Below are 17,945 nucleotides of genomic sequence, written 5' to 3' on the forward strand. Positions count from 1 at the left end.
GGGCGCGATCCTCTCGCCCACCCTTTTCAACCTGGTCACGGCAAGACTTCCCCCACTCCTTCATGCGGTTCCGTCGCTGCACTTTGCCGTATTCATCGATGATGTCACAATCTGCGCAACAACGGGATTGGCGGGCGAACAGGAGGAGCACACGCTTCAGCGTGGACTCGACGTCATACAGGGTCGTCTTCGGAATGTGGGCATGACGGCCTCGGCCGAGAACACCAAGTACGTCGTGGTTGTCAACTGGCCTCACAAAAAGACCGAAACGGTCAGCAACCAAATCACCTTCAGCATCGCCGGTGAAATGATACTGCGAAAACACTCCGTTCGAATCCTGGGAGCACACATAGATCAAGATAGGAAAGGCAAAAGGCGGGGGACGAAAGTATACTTTCGTCCCCCGCCTTTTGCCTTTCCTATCTTGATTCTACGAATGTGGAGGAAGAGGGATCTGCGCTGCGAGGCTATAGCCTCGCAGCGCAGATCCCTCTTCCTTCACATTCGTAGAATCACACACTTCCAGCGGGGCATGCGGGCACGCGGGAGAGAGAAACGCGCCAGCTCGCCACGGCGCTGCTTGAATTGCGTATCCTCTACGACTATAACTATCACGTCCTCACGCCCAGGCAGGCGAGGCAACTCGAAAACCTCAATCTCGAAGCTATCCGCATCGTTGCCGGACTGCCTAATACACGCCCCTCCGAGAGCTGTACGGACAAGGCGGCATGAACCTCCTGTCGGAGGTTCATGAGACCTCCGCGTGCCTCCCAGACTGAACGTCCACGCGGCAGACGCGCACTCGGCTCCTCCATGGGCCGCCACGGTCACGCTTACCGACGGAAAAGCCCTCCTACGAACAATGGGACCTGGACCAAGAAACTCGGAGCGACGCAAACGCTTTACCAAAGCGTTTGCGTCGCACACGTAGTGTCGCGCGCCAATCACCGCCTACGCACACCACCATCTACACTGACATGGCAGAGACCTTGCTGTCGACTGCCGGCGACGACGGCAAAAGAGAGGACAGAACCCCCAAGCACGTCCAGGTGGTCGCGTTGGTCGACACCACCCATGGCATCCCGAACGTGGCTGCACTTTCGACCACTGAAGACGTCGACACTACGCAAGCGGAACTCACGGCACTCCTCCGAGAATCCTAGTAGGTTCTTCGAACTTTTGCACCAACAGACACCCCACTCAGGCTCCTACTGTTCACCGACTCGACCCGCGCGTACGAAACTTGAAAGCGAGCGAGCGGGAGCCCCTCAACGTAGACGGGAATAGTCGGCGAGTTGCTTGCCGCATTCCTAGAACTCCGAGACAAGCTCAACATACAAGCTACTATTCCCTGGGTTCCCGCGTTCGCGGGCATCGACAGCAACCAGTGGGCCCACAGGGAGGCGCGAGCGGCAGTTCGCCAGGTGGCATCCGCGCCAAACAGATTCCACAATTTAGCCGGCGAGACAGCCAACCTGGCCGACCCGTCTGCCGTCAAGGAAATTGCTAAACAGCGAAGGCGAAGAGCCCTACGGCACCTCCATGAGTAACTGAAGGAACGTTTGACCGAGCAGTTGCGTCCCGGTCCTCCGATGCCGAATGACCTACCGCGGAGCACTCAGACCCTCGTCCGCCGCCTCGCGCCCAATAGTGGCCTGTCCCCGGTGCTGCGTCATAAGTTCTTCAGCAATGACCTCGACGAGGGGGCGTGTCGCCGGTGCCGCAGAACAGCAACGGCTGCCCATGTTGTCTGGAAGTGGGAGCGCCACGCTCACCTTCGAAAAACGAAGCTGGAGGAACACCCAGGCGGGATCCGTCCGGCGACGTATTGGATTCTGCCCACCAGTCGTGACAAGGCGATCGTCTCCCTGTTATGGAAAAAGTTGGCGGAGTTCGTCTACGACGACGACGGCCTGGGCGGACGGCATTGCAGCAGCCAAAGGCGCTCTGACCAACACCCACCAGACCGCCTTGACGGCAATGGCGGATCCTTCAGCCCCCACTGATGCAGACGACAGTAATGCACTATATGTGTGTACAGTATATATATACAGATATAATAGGCAAATAAACGTTCTGAAAATAACTCCGCAACCCGCTACGAAACCCGGAACTCTAAAGTCAAGGCAATCGGCGCGCAGGCGCACTAGCGGTGTTTTTGTTGCGAAGGGCGTAGCGGAGGGTGAAAAGCGGTACACAAGAACTCCCTATTGACTTCACTTGACACATGCGCCAATTCGAGATCGCCGATAAAATTAGCGGAATCAGGTTCCCTACTAAATTTAGCGGAAGATTGATTTCACGTCACCTATGCATCCAATTCAGGTTCCCCGATAAAATTAGCGGAATCAGGCTCACCGCTAAATTTAGGTGAATCAGGTTCCCCGCTGAATTTAACGCAAAATTGACCTCACGTGACGCATGCACCATTTCTGGTTCCCCTCTAAGTTTAGTGGTGACCTCTCAAGAACTTCACCAATTCAGGTTTTCCCCTAATTTTATCAGGGCACACCTGCCCGCATCTGCCACGATAAATGCTATCGAATTAATAAATAATCACACCTGTAATTTGGACAAATATTTACGCTCCATGGAGTCCAGCATTTAGCAGGCTAACTCCCTATAAACGCTCTCTTTGCTCCCTCCGAGAGAAGCGATTCATGGCTCACTCACGCTCTCGCGTTGACCAAAATTGGGCCCCAAGGTTTTAAGTTGGACACTCGGTGAGCAATTTGCTGAGATCGCCACCTGCCGCGATTGGTCAACGCCGCACCGCGAATAGGAAAGCCAAGGCGAAACGCGGCGCTGTCCAATCGCTGCGATCGGCTATCTCAAAAATTTTCTCTCGGAATATCTCAGGACAGGAGTCCCTTTTCCTGAAGATGGGGAATCTCTATCAACTTTGAGCTCCCCAGAAAGAGCCGAGGAGGGACTAAATCGATCGCGCAAAGCATATGAGATTCTGTGTCTGTTTTATTTCCGGAGAGAAAAGCATCTCTGGCGACAATGACCACCGAGGCTCTCAGACTGAAGCGTCCCGAAAAAGGCTCCGGCTTAGGGACTAGTGCTCGCGTGTACCAGCGAGGTTCCATTGCCAATATCGTACCGGACCCTTTTCACGTCGCCTCAGGTACACGTGAAAAATCTTGTTATCGGCTGTTTGCAGACGGATCAATTTTTCCGCGAGGATTTATGATCGCTGTTGTCTTTACCTCTTTTGAATGGTTCTCTCGGCGTCTGGTTGCGTGGATTTAAATGCTTATTGGAGGGAGGGGTAGTATTCTATGGTCTCCATTGTTTATCGCTTTCTCGCAGCCTTTGGCTGGGAGAACCGTTTGTGAAGAATTACATGCGCGTTTTCTATCATCTCCGCTTTATCTTAAAATAGCATTTTGTGTTCAAAGCATGGATATATAAAAACTCAGGAAAAGCTTCCTGATCGTTTAGCACGTAAAAATATAGGTTTGGGGTGTCCAGAGAAAACAACACGCTGATGTAAAATTATTTGCAATAAAAAATCAATCAACACTCAATGATGTAAGTTTTACGGGTAACCTCGCGCTTAAAGGGGTACGGAAACATAAATTGAAATATTCAAATTTTGTTCGGAAATGAGTCAAGCATGACGGATAATAACCGTAAATCATAATCGCACGTTTGTTTTTTTAACGATTGGCTATATTTTTCGCTCTAAACGGTGCACTCGAGCAAGCGCTCGAAGAGAAGTGAGCGGAGAGCGCGATGCGTCATGGGATGTCCGGCGCAAACAAAAACAGAAAGAAAAGATTTCCCGCGTTCGTGGAGTAGCAAGGCAAGCGTGGTTATGAGCTTTGCCCTTGGTGGCGTTGTCAGCGTTGTGGTGGTGTCAATAGCGTCAGCGCGTTACAACCAAGCCGCTCGAAGTACCCGTGGGGTGACGAGCGTGTGGCTGGCCCAAGGAGCACGTAGCTTCCACAACACTGTCAGCTTAGGGCTGAACGGGGTGGGGAAAGCAACTTTTGTTCGAGTTTTGAGCGACGGGCTAATCTTCTAGGGGGAGAATGGCTGTTTCCGGTTGCGCGAACGAGGCTCTGAGAAAGAAGGGAGTCCTTCCTTTTCGTCTTCTTGGACCATTTGGTACAATGCGCGATTTGTGAGTTCAGGAGGAAAGGTAAGAAGGAAAACAGTGAAATGCCAAAGAGCGACGCTGCTCCGAAGGAATCTGCTACGTCACGACTACGTAGCAGATTCCACAACGTTGCTAGACTACCTCCCAAATAGGCTCCGCATGCATCCACCAGGTGCACATTGAAAGATCGTTTATTTACTTTAATATTAGTTTTCTTGTGCTTTTCAACGGAAGACTGATGTTTTTGAGGTTAGGGTGCAACATGCAACATATTAAAGCTAGACAATGAGCGCTGAAATTTCGTTTCCCCACCCCTTTAAGGCATTTTGATGTAGGCGCCAACACAGCCTGCACGAATTTATCGTTTGTGTTTACCGGCTCCTGATGGCAACTCCCTCCCTGCAAATTAAAAAAAAAAAAAAATGCACCACCTGTGGTTAACGCTGCACAAAATTGAACGTTTAAGTTCCTTCATGACTACGAAACCTTAAAGGGGCCCTGCAATCATATTTAAGCGTCTACCTTTTTTGCGGTTTCCACGTCTCTTGGGGTTCGGGCAAGCCAGCGGGCACGGAGAGAGTAACTAAATATCAGTGCATCATATTTTAACCGAACGACGCGGAAACCTCCTCCACCGACGGGGGCGACCCGCGGTACCGAAAGCGCGCGAAATGTGACGTCTTTGGTCCTGGGCTTACTGCTGGTCAGAGCGGCTAAAAGCTTCTTTTTAGTCGAAATACAAAATATAAGTGTCGCGAACCGTTTCAATTATTTATAAAAGTAGTTTTTGTTAAGTATTTTTAGATCAGAAAAGAAACAAATGCAGTTCATAAAGTACGGAAACAAGAAATGACCCGTCGACATACCCGCCACCAAGCGGTGGATAAGGCGGCGCATACTAGAAAAGAGTAGTGGGGTCAGGCGCCGACACGGAAAGGTCCCGGATGTACGCGGCGGCGCTACGGTCGTTTACGGACTGGAGGATCCGACCGGCTCCGAGCGTTCCGAAGGCCTTCACCGAGTAGCTTTGTCTTGTATTTTGGCCATTTCGCGGTACGGCAGTGCGAAGGGACTCCCATTCTGAACTGATCTTTACCCCGTGTTTGCCGTCGTTTATAGCCAATGAAGTGTCATGCCGAATTAGTGTTTAATCGCGCAGCAAACGCAATGAGAGCCGCTCTGGCTGCCCGCTGTATACAGCCTATCCAGAACACGTTTTAGTGGCGCCCTCTCGCGCCGTCGACACGGCAGCGCGGCAGCTGTGAGCGCTCGTTGAGCTCACTATCCCTCCTCTAGTTCACGGCCACTCAAGCAACCAAGGACGTCATGAGGGAGGTTATTTTTTGCTTGTTTTTGTAATTTTAATTTGCCTATAACTTTTAAAATAAAGCGAAATTCGAGAAAAGAAAAGTTACATTAAGTTACTACGGTCCGTGCGCTCAGGTTTGGTGCAAATTAAAAATTAGTAAAAAAAGTGCTTGCAGGGCCCCTTTAAAAGGTGAAGCGTGACACGGCAAGACACGGTTGATGAGAGTTGGCTGGTTATGAAACACCTGCGTCAGAAGCTCTTCTTGTCACGCCACTTATAAACAACAATAAACTGATGAGGCAGGAGACAGGGCACTGAGACTCTTTGTAAAGACTTCGCCGGCTGCGAAAACTTCGAAAACAACAGCAACAGGGACGTTGCAAAGTCAAATACGGCTTCCCCTGCCTGGAAGGCTCACACTGAAGCTAGCTTCCTTCTCCGTTCCTCATAAAACGCCATTTAGCATCTAATTATTTGATCGTTAAATAATAAAACAGCGGTCAATCTTCTTTTACCACTCGTTAAGAAACTTGCGGTTTGAGCCCATCATCAGCTTGTTTCCTTACCCTTTATCCGGTACAAAAATTGATACCAAGGTAACGTTTAGTTGTCTATTATTTTATTTGCTTTTTCGCAATAAGTACTGATCAATATTTTCTCAGGGTTGTGCGGAATAAACCACCATAAAAACACTTTGCTTTATTTCTCTTCCAGTGCATTAGCACCTGACACTTGTCTGCGACAAATAAAGCAGGTGATTCGTGAGGAAATCGAAGTCCTAAACGAAGTAGTAATTGTCTAATACATTTCCGTCAGACTTCGCGAGACGCGTTTAACAGCATGACTAGTGTTGCAATGCAGAGAAACTCACTAACTGATATACATTCGATACGGCAGTTCTTCTATTACCTCGTGCCAACGTCTGTTCTGACACGGCAACTATGATAGCAGCGCGTACATATAATAAACACGAGCCCTCTGAACGTTACAGCTTTGTGGTCTGATGTTAAATACTTTCGGCTAGAAAAATAGTGCACTTAGAAGCGGCAACTTTGCAAAATCTTCTCAGCGCCTTTTTTCTTTGTTGTTCTTCCCAAACCTTCATTCCAACACGACTTTCGTATTTCCGCAGAATTCCTCTTATGTGTCTTGACCAGTGTAATAAACTGTACGATGTCGTATATTCTGCGAAGCACACTGTCAAAGCGCGCCAAAAACAGCGTTAGGACTCGCGAACTTTCCCCCGGCATCCCCCTCTCGTAGAGAGAGTGACTGCAAGGGAGTCGTAAATAGGAGCCGAGTTTTTGCCCTCGACGGCATACGTTGTTTGTTTTATTACCCACGTAATTGCGTAACACAGGAGCTCTGAAAATGAGGTAATGGCCGCCTGAAAGCTCATCGTCGCCGTCGCCCGGTCTTGGCAATCTCGTTTTATCTATCTACTCCTTCCGACGACAAGAAAAAGAAGAAAACCACTAGAAAACAACCACTAGTTAATATTAAGGAAAGCCGCTCATTTTCGGGCCCGCTTTCGTGGCTAGGTTTCACCAGAATATTTTTTTTCATTGTATTTCTTTACGAACATGCCTTTATAAGTAAGCTTTCAATTGAAATGCTTATTTCTTTTCACTTTGATTATGTCTGCAATGCTAAAAACTCGAAAAAACACAGACACTTTATTTTTTATTCTTTGACCTGCCTCATCTGCATTAAATCGACTGCCCAGGATCCCCCTTCTAACAAGTGAACGTGACAATCCGCCCAGGCTTCAACTTCGGCAACATTTATTTCTAGTACATTGGGCCCTTTTACCGCTCTCTGTCTGTGTCCTTCTTTACCCTGTCCGTCGTTTTTTGCGCTGCTTTAACCTTTTAAGTACGACAGAAAACCGTGACTTTTGACTGTAAGTCTGCATTTCGAGTTCATAACTGTGAATCACATCCAATTCTATGGTTTATTCTTATACCAGGATTTAATACAGCCTGTGGTTGTGCTGTAGAGATCTTCGATTGGCCGATTATTGATACACTTCAGAAGCTTTCTTCATATCTTGTTTGTAGCAGCATGTTCATTCAAAATCCTTACTCTCGTCACGCGATATGTTTGCTTTTGTTTCTATGAGAACTGTTTTTGCAAGACGTTGTGGGCTTTAAAGAGCCAGATTGAACCGCTCTGCCTTTTAGAGTTTTGTTAAACAACTATAAATATATGTCAGGTCCGCTCAAAAACTAGATCGCTTGTATTTCTTCTCCACGACTTACGATATGTAAAAAGTACGTAGTATATTATAAAAAAATAAAAATTGGCTTGCTCTTTATGTTTATACAGCCTTGATGAGATGCGCCTCAACGGGTAATCGGTCCTGTAGATGAGAAATTTAGCCAGTGCGGTACAACCGCTAACCTGGGATTTTTAACGTGCATCACGCAGTAGTGATCACACGAACGCGTGCCGGTACGAAACTCATCCAGATCGAAACGGGCGGGGGCGGCGGGGATCGAACCCAGGAGGTTCCCAGCGCAAGCTTTCGCTCCACGCTCCGAGCTGAGACGCGTTAGCCCACTTCCTCCCCTTAGTATATTATAAAGAAAAAAATCAAACTCCTTCAGTTAACCGTGGTTACTATCAAGTCAGTTGATAACTTTAGAGGCTGGATTAAACTAAAGTAACCGGATCGTGAGAAATTAGCTCCCAGCTCCCCGTGTGGACGCCATTTTGGTTTATGGAATGAGCAGCTTCTCGTTGATCTCTTGCATTCTTGGGGGCCTGTGTAAATTCGCTGACGACGGGTAGCTTTATGCAGACGTTTCTTGTATTAGCGCTGAGGTGGTTCGGTGGCGCCCTCTTAAGGTTTCCTTTCACGACGTCACGACCAGGATTTGCATCGCCGCGATTGGCGGGATTTGCATCTGCCTCGCAGTGATTGGCAGGATTGGCCTCGTTGTGAACTGCCGGCGATTGGGCATTATTATAGTAATAGGGAAAGCGATTATTTTGCCCAATCGCGAACTTCGACCACGAGCGACGCCCTTGGTCGCGCACGTCGCTAATACCGAGATTTCTTATCTGAATGCAGGAGAATCAAGCACACATCTTCGCACCGCCACCAGATGCGGCGTCGGTGCATGGCAGCTTTATAAAAAAAAGAAAACCTTCCTCTCTCAAAAATACGCAAGACCAGCAATGCCGTTGTGAGACAACTGTGGAGATAAGCATACGCAAGAACAGCGATGCCAATGCGAGAGATCTGTGGAGATAAGCATGATCGATAAATTGTTTGCATGCCCAGTGCCACATACGCTTATATTGACGAGAAACGCTTTCAGTACTACGGTGCTCGATAGCGATCTTGGTGCGACTGGTTCAGGACGACCCTTTCAAGGCTCGGAATATTCGAATAGACCGCAATTGCGATTGCCATGGCAACTAAGACCGTAGACCACCAAACCTTGCGAGGTTTGGTGATCTACATGCAAGTATCCGTTTGTGCCCGGCAAGTACTTCGGGAAGGCAATGTCGCCAATTTAACAGGATTCAGTGACTTAAATTCACAAAGCACCGTTTTCTTTTTTTTGCTTTACGAAGTTTACGTGTACTTACGCCAAGGTACGACCGGAAGTCAGCGGCACACCCCTGCTTTGTATGAAGCGTTCACCAGTTAAATGAGTAGCTTGGCACGCAGAATAAGAAACCACGGATGTGCCGGTGAGTTTCGGTCGTGTCTTGATGTAAGCCTACGTGAGCTTCGTAACGTAAGAAAACGGGGATTAGTAAACCATCCTTAACGTAAGAAGACTTTGCTATCTAAACCAGTCTTCATTCTTTATCGTTCGCTGTGATCCAACTCGGCTTCGTAAGTTCTCGATTTCTAGAAACGTCAGCCTTTAGGATCGATTAGAACGAATTCTGTCGCTGCTTGAGGGTCACGTTGTTCGAACTCAATAGAGAATTTTAGTAGATTGTGCGCTACGGAAAGCGAGTCCATAGCGGGCGCGTGCTCAATCCGTACTTCGAAGGGACAATACGAGCTCACGCTAGCAAAGCGAAGCTCAAGCATACGGATTACTAAAAGTTTCTATTAGATAATTTTAAAGGGATCATAAACTAAAACAATTATGGTCGTAGAATCAAATTTTAGTGACCCCATATCGCTCAGCGGACCAGGACAAAACTAGCACACGATAGTACGGAACCAGAAACAGGATATGCATCGTGAAATGTTAAACACAAGTTCGCGCTATTTCGTTCATTCTCTCTTTTGAAACAGTCGCTGCTTTTTTACCGTGGTGCCTCCGCGAAAGAATTGTGCGTCAGCCGATTCCAGCTTACCAATTGTTTACGAGCCTTTCGCCACTCGGAGGACAATCATTGGTGTCACGAAAACAGGCTTTAGCTGAGCTAGTCGGTTCATACCAGGGTGTAAGATAGACAGGTGAGGAAACGAGAGCCAAATGAGCGACCGGATTGTGTCCCCCTCGGGTTTTTCTTTTTCTGTGGCGCAATCTATGTGGAGCACCGCGAACTCTCACTCCGAGTGGGCGACCGCTGGCGATCGGCTAAACTGACCGAGATGGTTTATCGTGCATTTTCAATGGAGGACTGTCGTGCTCTCGGTTTATTCTGCGTACTCTCCCATAGAGTTCCATGCAAATCCGATTCCGATTTTTTTTTCTCGCCGCAGCGCCATCTGTCGCAAATCGGGGGTACCCGCAATCAGACGAGTACACAATCCGGTCACGGCGCTGCGGTAGGCTTCTATGGGCCGTTTCCCCACCTGTCTATCTTACACCCTGGTTCATACTTTGGGTAACGCCAGTTCAACTAGAATAAACAAGCACATAAAAAAAAGACCATGGAGATCGCTGGAGGAACAACTGATTTTTCTTTTTCTTCGTCTTCCACTTCGAGGGAAATATTATATTTTCATTTTCTTATTGTGCAGCGCGAGAGAACGTGCACTAACGCGACCATTGCCCTTTTCCTCAACTGAAGCCGCGCTGCAGGACCCAGGGATCCTGGGTTCGAGCCCCACCCCTGCCCGTTTCGATCTGGATGAGCATCGTACCGGCGTGCGGTCGTGTATCACTACTGCGTGGTGCACGTTAAAAACCCCAGGCTAGCGGCTGTACCGCACTGGCTGAATTCTCCATCTACAGCTGGGAGACTCGTCGCCCCTGTGAGGCAGACCAAGTTCTAGGCTGCATAAACACACACACAACCCCCCCCCCCCCCCCCTCAACTGAAGCCCAACGGCGGTTTGCTCAACTCGCGGACGCGGTCGCGGTTGCGACCAAGGGGGAGTTTTTTGTCACGTGACCAGCTCCATGGGACAAATAAGAACTTAGTGTCCCTGCTTATTGGCTGAGAAATCCGTGTCGCTTCGATTAAAGAAGTTTAATTTTGCTCACAGAAACTGACCGCAGAGGCTTTCAACTGGAGTCCAATTAACCGCAGCTTTATACTTTAGAAGCGGTAGGTAAAGTTACGGCCAGGGAAGGTAAATATGAGCCAGAATAATAGAAAAATCAAGCGAAATAAGAGCGGTGGCTCTATGTTAATGTACCTAAGCCAGCGTCGGACACATTGTCCTTCTGCAATAGTTGAGAGGCGGCGTGAAACTTCTGGGTTCAAGTTGCGCCAGAAAGTTCTTTTTTATATATATTTTGCGCGTGTGTCTTACTTTTGAACCGTGATCCTTTCTACAGATCGTCCAACTCATCCATTTGCACTACTGCGCCTTACACGGTTTTTGCTCTTGGTTCCAGTGCTGACTCAACACACCGGAAGGAAAAAAAGAACAAGCCAAGTTAAGGCGCCAATACATTCGTTTTATTATGTTTATTAAAAAGAAACCTAGGTCAAGCCAAGGTAGCGCGCACATACAATTGCTTTATAAAGCTCAAAAACGAAACCAAGATCACAGCATCGGTAGGACTTTCACACAAACGTGGCCCAAACAAGCATCCTTCCCCCAGCAACTACAGTTTTATGTGTTTCTAAATAAAGAACGCTTTTGCCATGACTTACACACTGGAGTTGTCTCAACTAAAAAAAGACAAAAAAACTTCCATAAAGTAAGCACAAAAAAGAGAAAAGGTTGCTGGTGCGGCTTGAACTTGGAACTTTCACGCCGCGATGACAAGCCCTTGCACCCCTACCTCTCAACTACAGCAAAAGGTTGAAGTCTCTAACACTGGCTCATGCTTATAAACCACCCCTTTTATCCCGCGTGATTTTTCCTTTATTCTGGCTGATATTTACCTTCCCTAGTCGTAGCTTTGCATGCCGCTCCTAAAGTATAAAGGGGCGGTTAATTGGATTCCAGTTGATAGCCCCTGCAGTCAGTTTCTGCGAGCGAAATTAGACTTTCGTACTCGAAGCGACATGGATTTTTCAGCCATTAGGCAGGGACGCTAGGTTAGGTACTTCTTGGACCCCATAAAGCTGGTCACGTGACATAAAAATCCCTCTTGGCCGTAGCCGCGGCCTCGAGATGAGCAAACCGCCCCAGATGCAGCCGATGCTAGAACCGTGAACATGTGGCTCGGAAGAGTGCTTGCACTGCACGAGAGCGCGTGCTTGGCAGGGACGCTGAAAGCTTGGAGTTCGCGGTTATTGGCGGCGAGATGTTTTGGTGGCGCCCTCCTATGGTTACCTCTTGTGACGTCATTACCTTGTGAAAAACAGGTTCGATGGTGTTTGTAAATGGCACGGTGGGAGCGTGAAGTCATTGCGATCTGAAACCAACACTGCCAACACCGTCGAAATTTAACTTCTTACATCACTCTTAATTCCGTCGATGGCGAATTCTTTGCTGACGTCATCGTCAGCATTCGGCCAATCGTGGAAGGCCGATCACAGCGACGCTTTTGATCGCTCACATCGCCAATAGCATCGGCAACGTCTGGACTTATGCTAACACGAAGTATAGGATTTAGGAACTATAGTATAGGAAAATGAGAGAGCGCGGCAACGTCAGTGAGCTGAGCTCTGATTGGAAGAATTAGTGGGGAGACAGAAAGGAAAGCTGCTTTTGTTCCTACCAAGTATCCCCTTCCAATCTAGCGAAGAAGGGCGTCATCTGCACCTGGCGCGGCGCCGTTTGAACACCTTCGAACAGTTAGGAGAAACAAAGTGGGATCACCTTTCCGTCTACCCACTATCCTTCTAATCAGAGCTTCGCGCTCTGTCGTCCCCGCGCGGTTTCCTCATTTTGTCTCCCTCAGTTTCTCACTTAGTGTCACTGACGGAACAGAAAATATCAGTGAGGTATCTCAGTTCAGCCGCCTCCAGCATCGATAACACCTCGGCGGATTTTTTAGCTTCGAGCGGGCACGCGCACTCAAATCCCGGCGGGAGGCGACGAACGCGTGGTGGAGTCTCTGCGTCGGAAAGAGGCACCCTGGGCTTCTCTTCCTGTTGGTTTTTATATAACATTCCAATGCACGCTAAAAACATGCCTTTCCGAAAAAACAAAAAGTAAAATGTTCCAAATGATTTTGCCGTTTAAAGAGAATTAAAATCCAGCGAGAGGGGTGTCTGTACCCGCTAAGTTCCCACCAAGTTATTTCAAGATTAAGGACACCCACGTCATTGGTTTCGTTCAGCAGTTCATGCGTTTATTATTAATATCGAAAAAAAAAACTTGAATAAGAACACTAATAAAAACATTAGTATGTTTGTTTTTGCCCTTGTCTTCTGCCTGGCCCATGACTTGCCTAATGGAGTACTTCGTTCCCATTTAGCTCAATTTTGAAGTTTTCAGCCCAAAATATGGTTAAAAAAAAGACTCAGACTGAATGAAGTGAAAATTTGCTCTACTGAACCCAGAGCCCTGAGCTTACGCCCCTCCCTTGTCTGTATCTGTGGTGTTGCTTATTGCACCATGTGTAGTCGCGTGACCACTGCTGCTTGCTGCACGTTAACAACGCAAGATTTGCAATTGTATTTCACTGAGCAATAATTGCCATTATGAAGCGTCAATTCAGGGCCAACATGTTTAAAGGGCAAACCAATGGCACGCTGTATGAAAATCCGAACCATAAGGAGTAGCTTATGAGGCGGAAAACTACCAGAATGATTCCCCATTTCGAAAATAGTCATCACATTTCATAACATAAAATTATCGTACAAGTAGTTTAGCAATCAAAGTAAAACATGCTTGGCGGAAGATAGGTTGTTCCTTCGAAACGGTCACACATTATGTTTATAGTTATGTTTATGTTTATGTATTGAGGCTCACCAACATCTATAGGCTTTTCCGGTTGTGCATCCGAAAAACAGACGAGCAAGAAACATACACACGAACATCAAACACTCTAACATTATACACCCAATATAACTACGTAATATTAATCTAGGACGTATTTGGGGTTCTGCACGCACCTGTACAGTTCTATGTGGCGGTAATAATTGAAAGACCAGCAAAAAAAAAAAAAAGAAAAAAAGATGACGCGGACAAACTTCCGACGAAATACGTGGCCACTGAACATAAGGCACATAAGCCCAGACAAAAAGATTTCAAGTCAATTTGCAAACTTCAACAACTCCTCGACTTTACGTCCTCGTGATCATTAGCTATGCGTGTCTCTTTTCCTTTTTCTATCTCAGTCGTTCTATTTATGCGTACTGGGCACGCCAAACGATGCCGTGACTCACTGCACTTCGAATTCGCGCTCCAGTTTTAACGAAAATTTTATTAAAAAAAAACAAAAACACACGAGTGTACACCCTTTTTAAGAACATTTCTAGCCGAAGCTATATTCCCAAAATATCAAAACAAAGCACATAAAAAAAATTTTTTTTTGTTTGTTTAGAAGTCGGAATTTTATTTGCAGAAAGTTTATGGGAACTTTGCCTCGTAAACATCCTCCATCTTAGGTACTCTCTGGGTTCGAGATTGCACTTTTTTTTCTCTTGAGCATCGTTTCGCTATAGTTCCCCGTCGGCGCGTGGCACGGGCTTGGCACGGGGGCTGGGCACAGCCGCCAAAGTATACCGCTCTCACTTTTTTAAAAGCAGTTTACGAGCACGCAATTGGCCTTCTTCCCCTGCTTCCCGGTGCGGGAGCGGGGACAAATTATTCCAGGAGTCGCTCCCTTATTTCCATGCCACCATGATAGTCTAGTTATTTATCTAAGCATACATTTTCTCTCTTCTTATATTTTTTTTTTCACTGTGTCGTTGGCTCGATCCTCCAAAAGGCTCGCCAGAAGCATCCCATCTAACCCCCCAACACATCCCCAAGCCGATACGAGCGTCCTGGCGTCGGAACAGGAAGAAGGGGGGGGGGGGGGGGGGGGGGGGCGGGGAGGTTCAGGGCGTTGAGTCAGGTGGGCGATTGCTTCCAGACAGACATTACAAAATTTCAAAAGAAACCATACGGGGAAAAGGAAGAAAAGCTTCCCCTTCCCCCGCTGCAACCGTCGCCCCATCCCCCTTCCTCCCTTATCTTCTAAATAGTTCCGACGCCTCTTCATCTGGTCAGGGTGTACACCCGCTCGTTTTTTGTTTTCTTTTTCTTTCATCTTTCAGATTGTTCGTTCGGTTCCTTGTTTGGTTCCCGCCCCTCAAAGCCGCATAAGCGCTCTCGCCGTGCTTTTATTAACGACGCTCTGAGCCATCCGGCGACTCGCTGAATATTACTGCGCGGTGCTGGCGTACGGATGGGACAACGTCTGCACTTCGCCTTCCGTGGGCGGGCGCCTGTTCATTCGTCCCCGACGTTTTTAGATGTTTTTATTCTCGCTCTGCCCGCTTTTTGACCCCCTGCCCCCCACAGACGTCGGCGCTGAGCGTGCACGAGGGGAAACCAGCGCCAACTCGATCTGAAGCAGGACGTAAACTGAGCAAAGGGAAAAGAGCTAAGCAGCATGATTTTTTTTTTCTGTTTGTAGATACATGCCAGTGCACAAGCATGTTCCTAACGACTCCATCGTACGTACCTGATATTTATACTGCACCTCGCTTCCCCATTTTCTCTCGCGATAAAATACCTACCCCAGTCAGTTGAGTCGCGAAAGTTTATTAGGGTGGTAGCCTGTGTAGAGTCGTCAAAATTTGGCACCACGTGTGCCTGTATTAGTGATCAGAGACTAAGGCGAAGGGAGGTGTGTCTGCAACTTTCAGAAATTCCATTTTGCTCGATAGTTTCGTTATTTTTATGGCATTTCCTTATTTCGTCTCCCTTTAGTAACAGTTTTGCATATTTACTTGAAGATCCTTTCTAGCGGCGGTTGTAGCGTTGCTCATGCTGTTGCGCTTTTATTGGAAAGAAAAGAAAACTGAGCTGTTACACTAGTTTTGCAAGGCGAGTCGCAGACATCGTCCTGAATTCCGTCGCTTCGCAAACGTCTCCACACGCTTTCAAATACTTTAAAATAAAATTAAGATAAAAACGGCGAAGTTATGCGTACGTTACTAGTGTGCCGCGATGTACGATCTTCAATAATATGAAATACCCATTTGACAATCAGTTAGAAACGGTTGCGCCGGACTTGCTTTTGCCAAACCCCACATCGCTGAACGTGATGAAAGAAACGAACCTTTGTTATATTCGCGTCCTGCAAGTAAACTGCAAAGACAATCGTGTGCTTCACCCCCCCCCCCCCCCCCCACCTTTATGTAGATAATTAAGATATGTGTACGGTGAACTTTATATTACACCATAGCCTCCTATGTACTGAAAGTGCCTGGCAGATCGCCGAGAAGCGGCTGCGCAAAAGGAAAAGGTGGAGCGGCAGACAGTGGATGAGAGGAGAGCCACGCCGAAACACACACTTTTCCCGAGCGAACAAGTGTTGTCTGGGGTCTTCGCCGCTGGAAAAGCTATGCGCTGAGGTCCAGGTTCCCCGAAAAATGACTTTTTGATGCTCTGTGCTACCAGATATTCGCTCTCCAAATCTGCGACCGGGCACTCTATGGCTCCGTCGTCGAACTGCCAGGCTTTGTGAGTATAGAGAAGGCTATGATAGAGGAGATAGAGGAGGCTTGTTTAGATAACATACGTTATCTAAACAAGAGGAGCACGTTTCAAACTCCAAATTGATATCTTCTCTTTCCCACGATCAAACCTTGTACGAACTACTTTGCGCGGCGTATGAAGGATGCTCCAAACTTCATTTTTTTCTTCAGGTGAAAACGAGTACAGACAAATCGGTCCTTCATCTTGTTGTGGACTGTAGAAATGCAAGCTCCGGAAAGCACACAATCTGCTTCCGTGGTTGTGGGTGTTTGTTGGAGTATGGCGTGTCTGAGTTTACGTGGTGGTATGAAACTGAGTGGTTATAGCGTGCTTTGAAAATTTGCATAACTGTAACGTATCATAAGAAAAATAATTTCGTGTAAACGGACAGCTAAACAGTTGCAACGTAAAGAAATAAATAAACGAGAGAGGAACAAACATAAACACCGCTGACTATCACCTTGCTTGCGTCAATACTTTGCCTTCCCCTTTTTTTCTTTTTTTCTACAACAGTTAGTGATAAAAACCATCCCCCATGTCCGTGCACTGAGCCCATTAGGATGTTAAGCGGCTCGTGCCTCACCATATTGTCTCGTTTTCGCGTGGATCGTGATCGACGGGGTGCTCACGCACATTTGACCACTTTCTTCAATGGCCAGGGCTTCAATTACTTCGCGTGCATAAGCGTTCCGGCGTTGCCCTATAATGAAGTGCAAATACCGGACCGGCAGTTTGCAGAGAGTTGTCCGGCTGATGTTCTTTTAATTGAATCCGCGTGCTCCCTAGCTCGATCGTTGACACACCGCCTAGGTTGCCTTATGTTGCGCTTGACACAGGAAAGTGGTATACGTGGTACAGGATGCCCATTTGGCTCGGGGTATACCGCGCCCTGTGAGAAATTCTGCATTGTTTCTATTCTTAATTTGTTCTTCGGTTTGTTCTGCGGCACATGGAGTACACCTTGTTTGGTGTCGAGCACACAACCCGAATATCATGCCTTTCTGTAATCTTTTTGAGGTTATATGTGAGTCCATGCATGTAGGGTATAACTGCAACGTCCCTTCGATTTGCAGCTCTCGATGAAGCCTCATTCCCTCATGTTGGCGTTTCAATTTCTGGCAAATAGTTTCAGAAACGGTCACTAGGGGATTATCTGCATAACCAGACCCACGTAGACGCCTAATAATTTTTAAAACCTGGCTCAAGTTGATTGTGGCATGATTCTTTGAGGCGAAAATAAGAGCGGTGTGTAAACAGTCCTTTTTGTGATTTTCGAATGCCCCGAGTTGTATAGAAGAAACCCGTGGCACGAGCGCGGCTCCTATCTCAAGCACAGGTGGCCTTCTTTGAACTGAAGCGCCAGGTCAAGGAACCTGATGAAGTTTGCAACGGGTACTTTATTTTATTTTCGTTCATGGATTTTACATATAAATTACCCGTAACCAAATCCATAAGGTTTCTTAAACTGGTGCTTCAGTTAAAATAAGGCCACGTGTGCTGGAGATATGAGCTGCGCCCGTGCCACGGGTTTCTTCCATACAACTCGGGGCATTCGAAAATCATAA

General features: G+C 47.4%; 1 protein-coding gene across 1 annotated transcript in view; it reads left to right on the forward strand.

Moving 5' to 3' along the window:
* The first annotated feature begins 202 nt into the window (after positions 1–202).
* Positions 203–17,945, forward strand: part of LOC120845275 (B-cell receptor CD22-like) — a 133,321-nt gene continuing 115,578 nt past the window's right edge. Inside the window, exon 1 of the mRNA XM_040503413.1 lies at positions 203–302. Within this exon, the coding sequence (XP_040359347.1) occupies positions 203–302 (100 nt within the window). The remainder of the gene's footprint in view (positions 303–17,945) is intronic.

This window comes from Ixodes scapularis, unplaced genomic scaffold (genome assembly GCF_016920785.2).
Source record: "Ixodes scapularis isolate PalLabHiFi unplaced genomic scaffold, ASM1692078v2 PGA_scaffold44__24_contigs__length_19508400, whole genome shotgun sequence".
Taxonomy (NCBI): Eukaryota; Metazoa; Arthropoda; class Arachnida; order Ixodida; family Ixodidae; genus Ixodes; species Ixodes scapularis.